Raw genomic sequence first — 18508 nt, 5'->3', positions numbered from 1 at the left:
TATCAAGTCACTTGTGACAGGGTGGTGAGGATTTCAGGGATGTGGTGATATTTCTCAGTGAGCTCACCTGGAGAGCTTTTTCCAGCTACACCTGCCTTTAGCCTTCTGATGTTCCCCACCCCTGTTGACCGTGCGGTGCCGTATGTAGTGACTGCCAGCTTTTTCTGGCACCGAGTTCTCTTGTTAATATCTTTTTTTGTTTGTTTGTTTAAGTTTTTAATCTCCATACCTGCTTGTTGTCATTGTACCTCTAGTATCCCTAGGCTGAGAAAACTGTGCTCCTAGGTTTGGTGGACCTGGGGGCTCCCAGGTGGAGAACTTAGGGTAGGCCCTTATGAACGTCCAGTGCCTGCTCTGGCTGGTGAGTTCATCACTCACGACTCATCAGGTGCTGCGGCTTCTCTTACCTGGATAAGTATCTTCTCCTGGCCCCTTTCCATGTCCCCTGTGATGGATGCTTTGCATGTTATCTAATTTCTGATCCTCACAGCAGCCCTGGCATTATCCCCATTTTATAGATGGAAATACTGAGCTTAGAACGTAGCAACTGGTCAGAGGCAGTGGCAGAGTCAAACCCTCTTCCATCTGTCTTTGTCTCTCAAAGTGTAGAATCAAAGGACATCATTGCAGCTGAGCAGGTGACATGAGGTGATGCACACTGGTTGAGTTTCTAAACCTTTAAGCTTCCAGAAAGGTTTGTCTACATAATTGGAGTTATGTGTCTCTCTGGTCTCTTATTGGCAGGTTCTGATTGGAACCGACTCCATCCCAAACCTGCATAAGCTGGAGCAGGTGTCCAGTGATGAGGGCATTGGGACTCTGGCAGAGAACCTGCTGGAAGCCCTGCGGGAACACCCTGATGTAAACAAGAAGATTGACGCGGCCCGCAGGGAGACCCGGGCGGAGAAGAAGCGCATGGCCATGGCAATGAGGCAGAAGGCTCTGGGCACCCTGGGCATGACGGTAAAGCCACCTCCCCGAGTCCCCATGTTTCTGCCCACACTGTTGAGGAGGAGGTGGCCATGGAGAAGGAGAAGGCTGGATAGAGGAGGAGGAAGGAACTAGGCATGGTAGGCCCTCTCAGAGGTGGGACCACTATTGTTCAATCATACAGGTGCGACTCAGGGTAAGTGACTTACGAAGTTTACTTAAACAGTAAACCAGTGATCACAGCCATTGTTTATTGAGGACTTATTTAAGCCCTGAAGTAGTTCTAGGAGGTTGATAACGGTTATACCCATTTTCCAGGTGAAGTAACTGAAACTTAGAAGTGAAGTAAATAGGCCAAGGCATATAACTAATAAGTGGTTGCCACAAAGAGCTCTGCTAACTGTCCCACCTTGGAGGAAGTACAGTCCTACAAGCTCCTTCTCCAAACCACAGACTTGAGTGTCAGCAGTTTAAAAACTCACATGAGAACAGTGAATGAATCACAGTGCAACAGCCCTTGGAAGCTGAGACTTGACATTGCTGGCACAAAGAAAGGGGGCTTTTCTGATGGCAGGTTGCACCTTGCCAGGGCTCCAGGTGGATGATTTCCTTTGCTTCAGTGGTTCCTGTAGGAAGAGAGACTAGTAGAGGGGCCTGGGTCTTTATCCTCATTAGAAGCCAGCTAAAGGGCTTTCCTCTAATGCAGCTGTCCTTTTAGTGGAGGTAGGAGGTTAGCCCTGTTCCTGAGCATCTCCAGGCTAGGGTGGGAGAGGGTGTGTGGAAATCCCCCTGACATGCCACCGGGGTTCCCCTACAGACAAATGAAAAGGGCCAGGTCGTAACCAAGACGGCACTCCTGAAGCAGATGGAAGAGCTGATCGAGGAACCTGGCCTCACATGCTGCATCTGCAGGGAGGGATACAAGTTCCAGGTACAGCTGCTGGGCCTGCAGTCAGTCCTGAGGGCCCAGCCTGGCCCCTTGCTCTAGGTAGCATCCCCTTCCTCCAGGCCATTTTGTTCCTAGCGAGGCAGGTTCAAGGCTTGCATCTTAGGAGGTTGACAAAAGGATTAGCTGTCCGGTTTAAAGGCAGGATGGCAAACTCATCCGAACTTTAGATTTCATTATCCTTGTCATCGTCATGACAAGTGCCGCTCATCGGATTCTTCCTGTATGTGAGGCCTCATGCTCAGAGCTTTGTGTAAACTGGATAATTTTATTTAAACCTGTGAAAAGTCCCAACTTGTGGTTAAGCAAACAAAGGTCACATGGCAGAGCCAGAATTTCAGCTGAGGCTTCTCAGACTCCAGACCTGGGCTTTTGAAAACGCACCATGCTGCTTCCATTGAGGGTAACTGGGGAGAAAATCGGAACTTTCTTGGCTCATCCAAACAAGATTCCACCTGAAAGGAGCAGAGCAGCCAGTGACCTACTGGCTCCCCTGAAGGCTCCAAGGTGGCCTCTTCTCTCCAGTTTGAACTTACTGCTCAGAACTCAGGCTGTGCAAGGGCAGGTGCCTGGGCCACAGGCCTCATTCGTCCTGCATAAGACAGGCTCCTCAGAGCTGCCGGCACATTTTGAAAAGCAAGTGAATATCAAGGAGATACTTCTGCATTTTCAGACAGACGAAGCACAAAGTAAAGGAAGATGGCCTGGGCTTGCTAACGGGTCTGCCTCAGCATCTATACCATGTCCCCCTCTTCTGGTTGCTCCCCTAATCCTCATTTCACTAGGGCTGCGCTAGCCAAGTGCTTCACCCACAGACTGAGGGGCAGGCCTCATCTGCTCTTCTGAACTTCTCTAGTGAGAGCAGCCTGAATCCTAAGGCATTGCCCAAGAAGGGAGACAGTTCCCCTCTCTTCTGCTTCACCTGGACCTGACTTGGAGTTTCCCCTCCTCTCTCCTCATGCTGTCTTTGCAGCCCACGAAGGTCCTGGGCATTTATACCTTCACAAAGCGGGTAGCCTTGGAGGAGATGGAGAATAAGCCCCGGAAACAGCAGGGCTACAGCACCGTGTCCCACTTCAACATCGTGCACTACGACTGCCACCTGGCTGCCGTCAGGTAGGCCCTGGCTGTTGCAGGGTGGCTCCTTCAGTAGGCCTGCCTGTGGGCCTGGAGCAGGTGGGACTGCCAACCTCGTGGTTTTAAATCTGCTCCTTAGTCTCTGGGAGGTAGGGTGTTCTGCCTGACACCACATAGGTCTCCGAGCAGTTATTTGAGTGATAGGAAAATATACTTTGGCCTGGGCCCAAGGCTGGGGAGAGCAGCCTTGCTTGCCTGAGTTAGCAAGGCCAGCATGTACCACATCGAGGCTACAAATGGCGAATTCTCTTTGCCGGGTCAGGAGCCTGGGCTGACTGACTTCTTAGCATTGGCACGCCCCCACCCCCGCCCCCGACCAGGTGCTTGGTTGCCACCTTAATTCTAGCAGTCGCTTGTCTCTGCTCTCCTCCCCATCCAGGTTGGCTCGAGGCCGGGAAGAGTGGGAAAGTGCCGCCCTTCAGAATGCCAACACCAAGTGCAATGGGCTCCTTCCGGTCTGGGGGCCTCACGTCCCTGAATCAGCTTTTGCCACTTGCTTGGCGAGGTGAGTGTTGAGTATTTTCCATGGTGGGAAGGAGATTTGCAGGGGATGGGACAAGACCTGCTATCAGCCCAATCCCTTGATGACATCATTTCCTGTTACATTCCTTGGGAGTCCATGTCTGTCTGCTCGCTGACTGGGAGCTGTCCAGAGCAGACAGAGTGGGGGATGGAAGCTTATTCGGGGGATGGAAGCTTATTCAGGAGATGACCTGACATGGCCCACCACAGGGTGAGAGGAACCAGCACCCTCAGCTTCCAGGGCACCATGTGAAATTTCTGGTTCTTCACTACTCCTTTGTTGATCTTATGATGTAAAATGTGGGACCCTGACTTGGTCCTTGAGGCCAGAATTTCTCAGAGTTCACTTCTATAGTGGTGGCTCTGAGGTTTAAATAATGAAAGGGGCTTAGTGGCAGCAGGAATGGTGGGCTCCTTGGAAGGCCTCCCTGGTCCTTTAGGACCCAGATTAGAATAGCTCAAGCATCTGTGAGGTCCTCATGTCTTGCTGATGCCATGTGGAGTGGTTCCCCACCCCAAGTCCTGTTTTAAAGCTTGGGGATAAAAAGATGTCTGTCATAAAACAGGCAGCTGGCAGTGATAAAGGGCAGCATACTGAAATGCGTAGCATCTATTCTTTTTTTTTTGAGACAGAGTTTTGCTCTTGTCACCCAGGCTGGAGTACAATGGCATGATCTCGGCTCACTGCAGCCTCCGCCTCCCAGGTTAAAGCGATTGTCCTGCCTCAGCCTCCTGAGTAGCTGGGATTTATAGGTGCCTGCCACCACATCTAGCTAAGTTTTATATTTTTAGTAGAGATGGGGTTTTGCCATGTTGGCCAGGCTGGTCTCAAACTCCTGACCTCAGGTGATCCGCCTGCCCCGGCCTCCCAAAGTGCTGGGATTACAGGTATGAGCCACCAGGCCTGGCCAGGTGTGTGTTCTTATACACATTGTACAGATGAGATGCAGAGAGTTTGAGCAACTTGCTTGAGGTTGTCCAGTTAATAAGAGGCACAGCCCAGATAGACGGGAATGTGTATTGACATAAGAAAAAAAAACCCTTCTATTTGGAGATTGAAGAGCTAATTCTTATAGACAGATCACTTTGTCAGTCAGAATGGATGAGTTCTACATTTCTTCCTCCGAAATGTGTTTCAGATACAGCCACAGTATGTCCTACGACATTGGTCCATTAAGAAATGGGCCCCCAAAAGTGGTGGGCTCTCATCAAAACTGGGAGAGTGTCACAGTAGGCCAGTGCAGAAATGAAAATGTCCTGTGGTCTTCTCATCCTGCTGGCCCAAGCCTTGGCCTCAACTCTCCCTTTTATTCTTATCTCCATTTGCAAACCTTTGCAGCCACCAGGCCCGGGAGTACTGGAAGGAGGTTCTATCTCCCAAACTGGGTTTTCACCAGGAACTCACTTCCAAGTCATTGTTTGTTCTGCTTCCCCTCTAGACACAACACTTACCTCCAGGAATGTACAGGCCAGCGGGAGCCCACGTACCAGCTCAACATCCATGACATCAAACTGCTCTTCCTGCGGTTCGCCATGGAGCAGTCATTCAGCGCAGATACCGGCGGGGGCGGCCGGGAGAGCAACATCCACCTGATCCCCTACATCATTCACACTGTGCTTTATGTCCTGAACACGTCAGTACCCTGTGTCCCAGGGGTGGCATCTTGCGGGCCCACCCTGCGTCCCTCTGCCCAAGATCCCTCAGCTTTTTCATAGCCTCTTGTGCTAATTCCAGAGCAAGGGTCTGGCCTAAGGCATCTTTTTTGCCGAGGTGGGGATGCTCATCTGCATTGTTTTAGGGCCACACAGAAAAACAATAAGGGGAACTTCCTTCCCCCAAACTACCCTGTCACTTACCATGGGCAGCCCAAGGCCGCAACCTTGGACCGACCTTCAGCTCACAGAGAAGCAGGAAATGCGAAAAGCCAGGCCACTAAAGTCTCTACTTCGATGCAGCTGCTACTTACTTTCCAGACTGTTCTCTTGAATGGGGGGAGGCCACAGTTTGGAGCGGCACCCACATCATTAGTCAAGGGCATATGGGCGTTACAGGTGAAGGTTTCCCATCAAGGGGATGCCACAGAACTAAGGACCCAGTTCATAAATGGAAAACTGGATTTGTTATCCCAGTTTTCTCTACAGTGAGTAATGCTTCTGGCAAGTGTGAAGGGAAAGGGAATGTTCGAGATTATCTGGGAAAGTCAACCAACAAGGAAGGCAGCCAGGAAAAAAAAGAGATTGGTAGTTTTATCCATATGCACATTATAGGAAAGTCAGGTTGGTACCTGAAAGTGTAATTTTAAAGAAGCACTTAGGCCAGGCACGGTGGGTCACCTGTATCCTCCCAGCACTTTGGGAGGCCAAGGTAGGAGGATTGCTTGAGCCCAGCCTAGGCATCATAGTAAGGCTGTCTTATTTTTTTAAAAAAATTGTTTTTAATTACCCAGGTGGGGTGGCACACACCTGTAGTCCCAGCTGTTCAGGAGGCTGAGGTAAGAGATGGCTTGAGCCAAGGAGGTTGTGGCTGCAGTGGATGGTGATCACACCACTGCCCTCCAGCCAAGCCAATAGCAAGACCAGGTCTCAAAGAGAAAAAGCAATTAGGAGATTGACTATCCTTTAGTTCTTCCATTTAATTCACTGTTTCATACTTGTAGGCCCCATCTCCTAGGAAGAGGCTTACGGTTCCCTGTTGAAAGGTTGTGTACGGCTCACCCCAGGTGGCTGCAGCACAGTTTAGGCAACAGGACAATCCTTCTCTTGTCTTTTCTGGTTCTTTCTCTTCAACAATGTTATTTTTTCCTTCCCTCCCATTTCCTTATGAGATAAAAGGCTGACCTCGAGACCATAGGCTTCATTGTTAAAACACGCAGGGGCAAGTTGACATCAGAGTGCATTACATCATCTGCTGAACTGCTTAGACTGGCGGCACAGACCTTCCCACTGTCCAAACTTTCTTCCTCTAATCAGTGTTCCTGGGGCCCTGGACAGAGCCCTTGGTGACTTTGTCAGTATGTTTCTGAAAAACCAGACATTGGTGATTAATGCTCAAGTTCCTTAATTGGAGAGGGAATTGGCTCTCTCGCAGTTACTTTGGTCAGCCAGAGGCTGACCCAGCAGCTTCACAGAGAGGCCCTGCTTCTCGGCCACAGACTGTTTTCCGATTGACAGCTAGCCAGTTGACATTGGTGGGAACCCGGTCACAGGGAGATTGAGTGCCTTTGGTGGAATATTGTGTATGGAGGCAAGCATGTCATAGCATGGCCACCGTAAGCCAGACTAGAGCCTGAGGAGGCCCTGCAGTGGCCAAAAGCCTCAGATTCCTCAGAGGGCTGGAAGATCAAGTTGAGTGTATCTATCCTTGCCCATCTGCAGGCAGCAGAAGCAGGCAAGGTGTCCTTGCACCCTTTCCTCCTGCTGTCCCAGAGTCCAGCCTCTGTGCCTGGGCCACCTGTAACCTGGTAACTTGGGTTCTAGTGTTGTGTTTGTCATCACCTCTCCCCACCATTGCCGCATGGAGTTAGGATAGGGCATCAAGCATTCACAGCATGAGAGCACTGTCCAGGTTCTAAGGACAGAGTGCACCCAGAAGTGTGTCATCACGAAGGACTTAAGTCACCTCTCAGAGCTGATTCCGTGACCTCTTGTCAAAGCGTGGAGAAGGAGGTAGGGTCAAGATGGACAGGCTTCCTGGCTTCAGAGCCCAGCTCTTTCCACATTGTGAGACTTTGGCAAAATCCTTGCCTCCTGTGTACTGCAGTTTCCCTTTTCTTTAAAATTGGGATAGTGGTGGTATCTGTCCCATAGAGTTTTTGTGAAGACCAAGTGAAATAATCCCGTAAAGTACTTCGAGCAGTGCCTGGCACTGAGTTTGCTGTGATCATCATCATCATCATCATCATCATCATTGCAACTTAGGATTCATGAGGACAAGAAGCAGTGCTCATCTGGAAGAAACTGTTTTAGCGGAGGTGGGAGGACCTAGAGCGTAAGAAGACGAACCGGAAGAGGGAACCTAGGAAAGGAACCACATGCAAATTTAGTGCAAACCATGTCAACATAACGAGAATGTGGAGCAAAGGAGTCAGGCTGTGGAACCGCCAGGGAATCTTGATTCATTTTTCGGCCTCGTCATGTACTAGCTTGGTGACTTTGGGCAAGTCACTTCACTCTTCTGGGCCTCTGGAGTTATTAGCACAGTTCCATGTTGGGGTGTTGTGAATGGCCGTGATATATGGTGCTCAGGAACCAGTAGTTGCCTGGAATTGTGTCGGACTGGAAGCAGGAGCCAGGGAAGAAGGGAAGATGCCACAAACAAGGGCCTGGAAGGGGGAAGAAGAGCATGGATTGTCAGAGAGTGGGAGGAGTAGTCAAGGATGGGGTGGGGAGTGTTCAGATGTCACAAGACAATGACAAATTGAGCAAATTCTTCCTACTCTTGCTGCCAGGCCCTGCTTCCACCCACCTCTTATTTTATCGTGCCCCTTTTCTCCTAGAACCCGAGCAACTTCCCGAGAAGAGAAGAACCTCCAAGGCTTTCTGGAGCAGCCCAAGGAGAAGTGGGTGGAGAGTGCCTTTGAAGTGGACGGGCCCCACTATTTCACAGTCCTAGCCCTTCACATCCTGCCCCCTGAGCAGTGGAGAGCCACACGTGTGGAAATCTTGCGGAGGCTGCTGGTGACCTCGCAGGCCCGGTCAGTGGCTCCAGGTGGAGCTACCAGGTCAGTACCTGCTTCGGGAAGCTGTTGCTGATTATTTCCGAGAATTGGTGTTGAAAAGCTGTGTAGCGGTACTCTTGTGCTAGGTGAGGGCATGCTTTGTGACTGCGGCAGTTAACACCAGCCTTCTCCCTTCTCAGTCAGTCACGTCGAGAGTCTAGGCTGATGGCCGGCAGTTGCCTGGTCACTTCTGGGTGTTGTGTTCAGCTACTAGCAAGGTAGAGCCAGGCTTACCTGCTGTAGAAAATGTTAGAGAGGAGGGCAGCCAGGCACAGGGTGACACAACCCATGACACGATCAGAGCTGGCGGGGCTAAGAATAGTAGTCAGGTTTCCGAATCTTGCTGGCCTTGGCGTAAACCAGGAAAGTTTCGGTGTGCCCACATGGAATAGTTTTCTAAGAATTAAAGCTCGTTGTCACTCTCTTTCCTTGATTACGTTCATATCCCATGCATCCCACATTCCATGAAGCTTCCTTCTTCTAGGCTATTCTCCTATACATGTGGACACTTCCCCAAGAAAGCGTGTCAGGAAGGAAGTGGTCTTTGTTTTATGACCCTGGGCTGTGATTTGGGTCAGACGGGAAGTGTCTTGAGAGAAACAGCTGTAAACAACCACCACAGCAGCCCTTTGAGGACCCACATGGATGGGGCAGAGGGGACCCCAAGGGCACCGCTTGGGCTGCCAGTGACCCCAGACAGTCTCTGCCTGTCCTGGAGAGCTACAGAGCAGACTCTGGGTTTGGCAGTTTGCTTCTGTACCTCGAGTGAAATGTTCCTCTGCTTCATTTCTGGAAAATCTGGAATCCTGCTTTAGTTCAGGATTCAAGGGATCATGTCTATATTTGTAGGCCAGCCAGAGAGCAGAGGGAAACTTTTGGGGCCCTGAAGACAGGCCAAGTGGAAATAGCGTGTGCCTTCACTGGCACACCTGGCGTCTTTACTTCCATTGCTCTGATTTATCAGGCATTACTGATCTGTGGGCACTTGCCGCCCCCAGAGAGCCTGGGTTGGAGCTGTACTGTTGCATCTGGCTTGTACCAGATTGTTTGTGGAGAGTGGGGGGGGCAAGTCTTGTTAGATTCCTAGGTAATCCCTGCCCCCATTCCTAACATACCCCTTTCCAGTATTTGCCAAGAGACTGAATTAATAGTTAACTAGCTGCCGGAAATCAGAAGTTAGATCTTGAGAATACTAAGTTGATAAGTCAGGCTCAGCCTGCATCCATTTGCTGCATCCACAGCAAATAGAGTGGCCGTTTATTGGGCAGTCTCTCCCTGGCAGGTGTGAAATCTGAACCCACAGGAGCTGTTTTGCTCTCAGTCAGGAGACTAGCATTCATTACTATCTTAGGCAGTTAAGGAAAAGCTGATTTGGTCACAGCTTAATTAGGAAATCCAGTGTGAGCTACATTCATGAGTTGCTGTTTTCTCTGTAGCAGTTTAGTCACCTTTACTAATTAGCTTTAAATAATTAAGTTGGGCAGGGTCACTCAAGATTGCTGCTTACCAAAGCAAAACAGCCACAGCACAGGGCCATACATGGCCATGGTCAGGCATCAGGCAGACTAGGAAAGGCACTGAGGGTTTCTCGATACTGGGAGGAGACCCATGGAGGAGAGCCCACAGCAGGAAGGGCGTTTAGAGGTATCATCCCAGCGCTGGGGCAGCCTCAGTGGCGGCAGTTTCTGTCCTAAGTCCTGTAAGTCATGGGGTGAAGGGCAGTAGCAGAGACACAGAAATGGAGCCCAGCAGAAGCTGACCTCCTCTGCACATTTGACATTCAGAAAAAAGATCCTCTGCCAGGAACTTGCAAGTGTGGAGACCTGGGACGTCCTCAGGCTTCTATCAGAACTTGATCTGTTCTCTTACCTGCCAGGGTGCAGAGGTGCAGAGAAATGTATTCTTGTCCTTATCCACAGGTCCACCTTCTAGGACTGTAGACTGCAGTATTGTCACATGAAAGCAGGAGAGAAAGTGGGGGCTTGGGAAGGTACTGGGGCAGAGGGAGGCCACAGGAAGTATATTTTAGTGGAGAGGGAATTGTCCTCACTTATTATTTGTTTTTTGTGAGTTAAACATTTATTGAATGCAGGTGTGGATGGCCTGTCTCATGCTAGGCAGTCCCTTCACTTGAGGCCCATAGTTTTAGCTTCTATAATAAATACCATCTGTGCTGTCTTGTTTTATGATTCTTATATATGCCCATGCATTTTAATACTAAACATTTTAATACATGTCCCTTTAGTGATGGATGAGTCCCAGTGTGTTCTGAGATGCAGAATACTCTGTGACAAGGATTCACCCAGGCTTTACTTGCTTATTACAGATGTGATGGCTGTTGGCAGACAAAACCTCCATCGAGCTTGGGTGGTAGAAACTGAATCCCAACACTGATATTTCACTGCCTGTGCCGAGGGGAGCCTGGTCTTTCTGTATTTCATACTAGCTCTACCTGGTGTAATCATCCCTCAAACCAAGAGTGCCTACTGAGAAGGCAGTGGACACTGTTAGAGGCAGTTCCCCACCTCCCCACCCCGCCGCCCCATATTCCAAGGAACTGGTTGGTCTTTAATCCTGAACTGAATCACTGGATTAAGTAGCAACGATACTGGTTAGAAATAATGGGGTGTGGTGAGCAGCTTGGATTATCCCAGGATTTGGGTGATGTCAGGGTAGCTGCATGCCCCATCTTACACATTACCATTGCTTCACACCAAGTTCCTAGCAGCTTGCTGCTGTGTAACACAGCACATGTTTGACAAGTTACTGTGTTTGACTGGTTTAATAAATGTCTGTGTTTGCTGGCTTTTAAGAAATGTCTCCTGGTGGGAATGCAAAGACTGACTTGGAACCTTGTTCCCTACCTCATTTATCAGGTTCCATCAAATTCCAAGAGCTTGTGGGGCCCAAACACAAGGGACACGTGGGACTCCTTTGCCTTTCTTTGAGTCAGTAGCCTCGTGTCTGTCACATCTGCCCTGGTTATGTCTCCCCCAGTTCCGTTTTACCCTGCTGGAAGATGAGCACTGAGAGACTCAGATGAATTTCATGGAGCTTTTTTATAATCAATAAACTTCTGGGTCACAGGGTTCCAGAGGTTCTTGCCCACAGTTGCTGTTTTCCAAGCAGAAGGCAAGTTGCTGGAACTATGAGATGCATAGACCACTGTGACTCTTCCCTTCCTCCCAGAATGCCTTGTGAGTATCCTCCTAGGGACTTGATGTGATGGAATTGGATTTTCTTTTCCAGGCTGACAGATAAGGCAGTGAAGGACTATTCTGCCTACCGTTCTTCCCTTCTCTTTTGGGCCCTCGTCGATCTCATTTACAACATGTTTAAGGTAAGGAGGCTGTCAGAGGCCCAGTAGCTTTCAGCAAGGGTGTAAAATGTCTGCACTCCTGTCCCTGACCCTGCCTCAGTGCCCACATGGCTGCTCCTCTGCTGGCTTAGGGGCACTTTGTTCCTAGAAACAAATAGCCCCAACTGTGGGAGGGATTGACACTGGCGCCTTGCGCCTTGCGCCTGTGAGGTACATTGTGAAGTACATTTGTTTTGTTGTTGTTGTTTTTGAGATGGAGTTTGCTTTTGTTGCCCAGGCTGGAGTGCAGTGGCATGATCTTGGCTCACTGCAATCTCCACCTCCCAGGTTCAATTGATTCTCTTGCCTCAGCCTCAAGTAGCTGGGATTACAGGTGTGAACCACCACACCTGGCTAATTTTGTATTTTTAGTGGAGACAGGGTTTCACCATGTTGGCCAGGCTGGTCTCGAACTCCTGACTTCAAGTGACCCATCCACCTCAGCCTCCCAAAGTGCTGCTGTTACCGTGCTCAGCCCACATTTGTAGCTGAGATCACTCCCGTCACCTGCTCCTGAGTCTGCTCCAGGCTCACCTGTGCAGGAGGATCTTCCCTCCTGGGTCTCTCTTTGCTGCTGTTGCCATGCCATCGGGATAAGCTCTGTTGCCCTGAGTGAGTCTGACTTACCACAGCCAGCTTATATAACAGGACCCTCCTCTCTGCCTTGAGAGAATCTGAGTTTTTGAGTTGGTTCCTTTCATCATCGAAATGAAACAGCTCTTGGAAGCACATCGACAAGTTCCTTTGTTCTGGGGGATGCAGATGGGAAGTGTACGGGAGGGAATGCAGCCACTTGTTGGAGCCTGTAGGTTCAGGTGACACAGCGCCTAATAAGGGAGCCCTAGGAGGAATGAAGTGAAATTCTGTTGTTCCTGGAGACAAAACACACGCTCCAGGGTGTATGTTAGTATGCTCTGACATAGGCTGGGAGCACTGTCCTTCGAGGGGCTGAAATGGCCTGCCTGGCTTGAGGCGAAAGATGAGGCAGCAGTAGGTAACCTACCTCCCTGTCTCCTGTTGATTCTCGTAGAAGGTGCCTACCAGTAATACAGAGGGAGGCTGGTCCTGCTCTCTCGCTGAGTACATCCGCCACAATGACATGCCTATTTACGAAGCTGCCGACAAAGCCCTGAAAACCTTCCAGGAGGAGTTCATGCCGGTGGAAACCTTCTCAGAGTTCCTCGACGTGGCTGGTCAGTGTCAAGGTTTTATCTTTTAAAGATCCTCCGCGGCAAACCCCCATGTCTTCCTCAGTATGAGCCAGCCTGTCAGCTGCCACCAAAAGCCCTGGGAAAGATGTGTACATAGCAAGTCGCCAGTAACAAGAACAGCAGCACGTGTACTGAGCACTCCCTCTTTCCCAGGGTGGTGCTGTTCACTGGACGTGATCTCAGCCCTTGAGGCAACCCTATATGAGGCAGGAGCTTTGCTTATCCCCATTTTATAGATGCGGTAAATGAGGCTTTGGGTGTCAAATACGTGGCCAAGGGAGCATAGCTAAAAAGGGACCCTTTTTGAGTCTGTTTTTTAATGGCAGTTCAGAGAATTCACATGCAAATGGGAATACCCTTGTCTTCCTCCTGAGTCTGTTGTTACAGCTGCCCCAGGGAGACAAGGGAAACCAAGCAGGGCCTCTCTGAACCGTGGGTGTGGGAGACGTGGTCAGACAGTTCCTTATCCTACTGCTAGTAAAATTGAAATCTTTGTGTAACAAATTTGTCATTCTGATTGCAAACAAACACATTAGAGTTGGTTTGGATTTCATAACCAAGCACCAAGTGACAGCAGGGGAGGTGACCTGGCCCATGCCTGGGAAATCCACGTAGGGCTAAAAAAGACAGTGCCCTCTCCGGGTGTGGGCGCTGTGGCCCCTGTCAGAGCGCCCTCCCTGTGAAGGTCAGCTCCCCAGAGCCAAAGCACAGGTAACCAAACCTGCCAGCTTTTTTTTTTTTTTTTTGCCAGCTCTTTTTTGTGAACTTGTTTCACTTTCTTCTGGTGTTCATTGTGGGAATTTTGTAAAGTATAAAGAAGCAGGAAGACAAACTCCCCCCATATCCTACTCTTAGGATAATGCCTCTGCTAACGTTTTCTCTGTCTTGTTATCCTCTGGGAATGAGACCCACTAAAGGGTCAGAGTGTAGCTCAGTATGAAATCCTCTTTCTTCCCAGCTCAGAGCCAGCTGACCGATTCTCCCAAAAAGCCCTGTCCGTCTGCATTGGCCACCCCTTGCAGTGGCCTCAGTGGAGGCTCTGTGCTGGGATGGCCTTTGTCAGCTTGGTGCCTGCCTCTACGTCTGGGTGGCCTGTGCTAACGCTGCTCACCGCCGTGTGTGTGTTAACCCTACCACCTCCACCTCTTTACAGCTCTGCTGGCACGGTTTCAGTCTAGACGTTTAACCAGCATGATACCTTAGCAGATGCCTTGTGTTCTTCCCAGAAAGTCAGCCCTGGGAACAAGTGGGCTGCCAAAGTCGTCAGTGCTGGGCCCTGTGCCTGTTGCATGAGCATGTGTCCGTGAATGTGTGGAAGTTGGAGCCAGTGAGAGGAGGAGGAGGTGGGCAGGGGAAGGAGGGTCCCCTGGGCTCAAGCTCCATGCCAGCCCTGAGCTGGTGGCAGCACCCCTGGCCTGCAGCCAGGGAGAGCCAGAGCCCTTGCCAGGCAGTGAGCCTCTGTGCCTTCCCCTCCTAGGTCAGGTTTTGACAGCACCACTTTATTACTTTGTTTAAGCTGTTAGAAAATTTGAGAACAGCAGACACACCCAATTCAAACGTGAGAACAAAAACACCTTCCAAAGCCAACTGGGGATGATCTGAGCCGCTCTCCTTCCTTGAGCCCAGATGCCTGGGCGCCGACTTCAGTTCAGAGGCTGCCAGGCCTTTGGGGTTAGCAGCTCTGTGGCTGTTTTACGAGAGGCTTCTGTGTCTCCTGTCCTCTGATCGGTGACGGAGGTGTGGGGCTACCAAGGCCTTGGTGCAGCTCGAGCACCTTCTGTGTGTGAGGCACTTGCACACGCAGGGCCTCATTTAATCCCCGCAGTGGGGCTGCAGGGCTTCTCCCTGTCTCTATTTGATGGTTGAGGGATTGGAGCTCCTGAGCTTTGACAACCTGCTCCGGAGCCCAGGACCCACCATCGGATCAGAGCTCAGAAGAAGCTGGGGTCCTGCTACCCTGCTGTACTCCTCCCAGCCCGGAAGGGCAGGGCTTTCTTTGGTCCTAGCTCCCTTTGAGAAGATGGTTAAGACTGCGGGCACTCTCCCTTCAGAACCTGCCTTCCCTTTCGCACTGGGGGTCAGTGGATTTGCACAGCCCTGGTGTCCCTGAGCCAGGTGTGGCCTCTGCCACTTCACCCCCAGCAGCAGTGCCTGCTTCTGGAATAGGACTCCTACGGAACAGGGTTTTGCTTGATGACTGTCTCCCCGGTCATGCTGGTATCCAGTGAGCAGCTGGGCCAGAGCTTGTTGGGGCACAGTGGTGTGTGCTCTGCTAGATGCGGCAGCTGTGACTCAGGGGGAATGAGGGCTGCACGCCCGCACCTGACGCACCTCTGCCTGCTGTGCTTTGCAGGTCTTTTATCAGAAATAACTGATCCCGAGAGCTTCCTGAAGGACCTGTTGAACTCAGTCCCCTGACCACCACACAGAAGCTGCAGTGGCGAAGATAGAAGCTGGCCTGCCTTCCAACCTCTTCTCCCTCCTCGTGCGTTGAGCTCCCCCCGAGGGATGCTACATTGTGACCCTGCCCTCCCCTCTCTCATTTTTCTTGGCGTGGCTTGGGGTTTTTAGGCTTCCTGTTTTATCCTGTGTGTGTGGTGCACTAGCTCTGAAGTTGTCTGTAACCCACGCCATCAGCCGGCCTGTACATACCGAGGAGCCGTGAGTTGCCCTGGCCAGCCTCATACGTGAGTGTGCACATCTTGAGGAATAAACAAACGACTTAACACACATGAAAAAGAAGGTGTTGCCTGCTGCTTCAGCTCATCCTCAGTGGCACTGGCCACATGGTTTCCCTTGAATGCACAGCCATTTCCTGCATCAGCACGGGAAGACTCATGTCAGAGTCGGTCTCCAGGCCTGCTCTCAGCGCCAAATGGAACCTGTCTATTTTTGGCCAGCGAGTTGGGGCACCACATTTGATGGTTATGGTTTTTCCCAAAACAAAGCCCATGCCTTGCTCTTAATTTTTGGCTTTAAGAGCTGGAACCCAAAGACACGTGGAGCCCAGTGGTTTTTAGCCCTGGGCCAAAGGGAGGCTCCATGGAGCAGGGCACACTCTTGTTGGACCACAAAGGCCTTGGGAGAATTTGACATTCTCATGCTAGCCACGAATCAGGAATCCCTTGGTGACTTCTCTTCAGGACTGTCATATTAAGAGAGGCCTGGGGCAGAATTAGGATCAGAATAAAGAGCATGGCTGCTATTTACATTGCCAGGCACCCAGTATGTCTTAATTCTAATCTCTTCAAGAAAAAGGGCCCATGAGCTAGAGCTGCCCGCCCAAGGGCTCCCAGCCAGGAGTTGTGGAGTTGTCAGGTTTGTGCCTCTGAAGCTGTGTCCTGACCGCTGTGGCTGCTGCTCCTGGAGGCCTCTGAGACCTGCTCCCCTACATTCATTGGCAGCAGGATTCCCCAGAGCCTCTCCCCAGCCTTCTGGAAAAGGTTCACCCAGACATTGTCTCGTGGGAGGGAGAGCTCGCTAATGTCTGTCTCTTGTTCTTTGCGGGCCACTCAGCCAACTGACATCGGCCTCCCCTGTCTAGATGGTCAGTCAGTTTCTGTGGCTCATTCCTCAAGGCAGATCATCTGGGACTCGGGGGTGGTTGGGGGCGGGGGGTGGTGGCGGGGGTGGACAGCGGCCTCTAGGCTCCTGTAGACTTACACAGCCAGGACTTCTCGTCCCTCCCCAGAGCTCTTGACTGGGCAGCCACAAGCAGGCATGAGTGTCGTGCCTGGACTAAGCTGGAGAGACAGGCCATTTGTGGCAAGGGCCCAGCTGGAAACCGTGGCAGACCATGCATGTGCTGGCTTGCATGAGCACACTTCAGTGTTTGTGTTGGGGACACTGGGCTTCTGAGAGACTGGCGTGGCTCCAGGGAGGGGAGCAGCATGGTTGAAGCGCAGCCGGGCACTCACTCCTTTGTTCTGATCCCAGCTCCACTGCCTGCTGTGTCTCCAGACTCCTCACCTGTAAAATGGGATTTTGGTGTCTTTGTGGCAGAAGGGTGCTGAGGTTTCCATGAGCCAATCTGCCTGCCATGTAGTAACTAGTAGCTTCTCTCACTGTTAGTGAACTTGTTTTAGTCCAAAGGAAGGCACCCATACCTCAGGTGAAGTCCAGGTGAGTTCAGTGAGGACGATGGAGACCCTGGTCTGGGCACCTTCCACCTCACACTGGGAATGCCACAGGCTCGCTCCCGCTCCGTGTCTATGGTCGCCCACTTTCTGGTGGTCTCCGAGACCGATTCAGGTGTTAGGAGTCTGTGATCGTTGTTACATAACCTCCTTGTGAGGAATAAAGTGGAGCAGCCTCATCCGGGACAGCGAAGCAAGGAGGGAGCATGGGGAGCAGCCTCGTGAGCAGGTGGCATGAGGCCTGCGTGGCAGAAGCCGGGCTCACTGCCTTATGTGGCACAGGAAGGCTCAGCGTGTCTGTCATCACACCTCAGGGCAGTGAGTGTGGACCTGGTGCCTTCAGAAGCCCGCCCAAGGCCTGATGCTCTGGCCCAAAGAGGTGGAGTCACCAAAGCTCATTCATTACAAGGTGTTTACTTATTTTTGTCTGCCCTGCATTTGTTTTATTTCCTGCAAAGCCCTCAGAGGATGTTGGCCCCAGCCCAAACACATCTTGTTTTCACTGTTAGAGCTTTTCAGGGTGCTTCCAGTGTCTCTGCCAAGCTCCAGACAAGCTGCTGACACAGCAGCCATGAGGTCTGTGACAGGTTCCAGGGGGTGCTTTCTGCCTGCCCCAGCAGGAGGGGAGACTGGTCTGGGGAGAGAGCCGCACCCCTCCAGGCCCAGGTCTCACGACAGGAGCATTGAAGGGCGCTGAGCAAAACGCCACTTAGCCCACCCCTGTCCTGCACCATTATCTGGGCCCATTGCTTCTTGGGTCCCTGCCTTTCTCAAAAGGCAGCCCCAGTTGGGGAGTAAAGTTGATTCTGGACTGGCTATGCCTAATGATGGCTGCAATTTTAATCCCATAAAGTTCGAGTTCAGCGATCGAGTTGGGGCGGCAGCCTCAACACTTTCCTTGTAGAACGGCTGGAGCCTCTGGTGTGCCTCAGTCAGCAGCCGCCCTGGTGCCTGGCTGTCCACGTGTGTTGATTTAGAGGTGAAAAGGGAGGCCCCTGCTTGCACCTCCCCTCCCCAGGGGTGTTTGTTGGGACACCAGGGGCTGTGCTGGCTTCTCTGCATTTCACTCTTGCATCACCTCTGTATGTTAGGTGGTGGAATTTCTGCCTCACCGATAGGGAGGCGGCCCCCAGAGGAGGTAACTCGCCTGCTAGGGAGTCGGGAGCTGAGAGGTCTGTGGGATTCCAAAGATGACTCTATGTCATGCGACTTCATTTGTTCCTTCCAGCATGTAGCAAGTGTCTCCTCGGTGCCAGGGACTTACCAGAGGCCGAGGGCACAGCGTGCATCAAACAGGCTCTGTCCTCATGGAGAGGAGAGAGTCAGAACTGAGGGGTTCCACGGATATAAGGTGTGAGGTGGCTGTGTGGAGTGCAGACAGCAGGGACAGACTGGCTGGCGTGCAGCTCGTGTGGGGTGGCTGCGTTGGTCCGCCACCAGCTCCAACCTGCCCATGGCCAGATTCTCACACCTGATGGCAGTGGGCATCCTCTGGTCACTTAGCAAACCTCAGCTGGGTACCTAGTCTGTGCTTGGCTGTTAGCATGGGG

General features: G+C 51.4%; 1 protein-coding gene across 1 annotated transcript in view; it reads left to right on the top strand.

Moving 5' to 3' along the window:
• UBR4 (ubiquitin protein ligase E3 component n-recognin 4) overlaps window positions 1-16031 on the top strand; it is a 144202-nt gene extending 128171 nt beyond the window's left edge. The window contains exons 98-106 of the mRNA XM_037730827.1: window positions 745-963; window positions 1748-1861; window positions 2850-2992; window positions 3393-3518; window positions 4975-5169; window positions 8032-8256; window positions 11503-11593; window positions 12642-12804; window positions 15176-16031. Coding sequence (XP_037586755.1) covers window positions 745-963; window positions 1748-1861; window positions 2850-2992; window positions 3393-3518; window positions 4975-5169; window positions 8032-8256; window positions 11503-11593; window positions 12642-12804; window positions 15176-15240 — 1341 coding nt within the window. The 3' untranslated portion in view covers window positions 15241-16031. The remainder of the gene's footprint in view (window positions 1-744; window positions 964-1747; window positions 1862-2849; window positions 2993-3392; window positions 3519-4974; window positions 5170-8031; window positions 8257-11502; window positions 11594-12641; window positions 12805-15175) is intronic.
• Window positions 16032-18508: the final 2477 nt, after the last annotated feature.

The sequence above is a fragment of the Cebus imitator genome, unplaced genomic scaffold, assembly GCF_001604975.1.
Source record: "Cebus imitator isolate Cc_AM_T3 unplaced genomic scaffold, Cebus_imitator-1.0 Scaffold15, whole genome shotgun sequence".
In the NCBI taxonomy this organism is placed as follows: domain Eukaryota; kingdom Metazoa; phylum Chordata; class Mammalia; order Primates; family Cebidae; genus Cebus; species Cebus imitator.
Note: the sequence above shows the minus strand (reverse complement) of the source record. Positions and strands in the feature narration are given on the sequence as shown.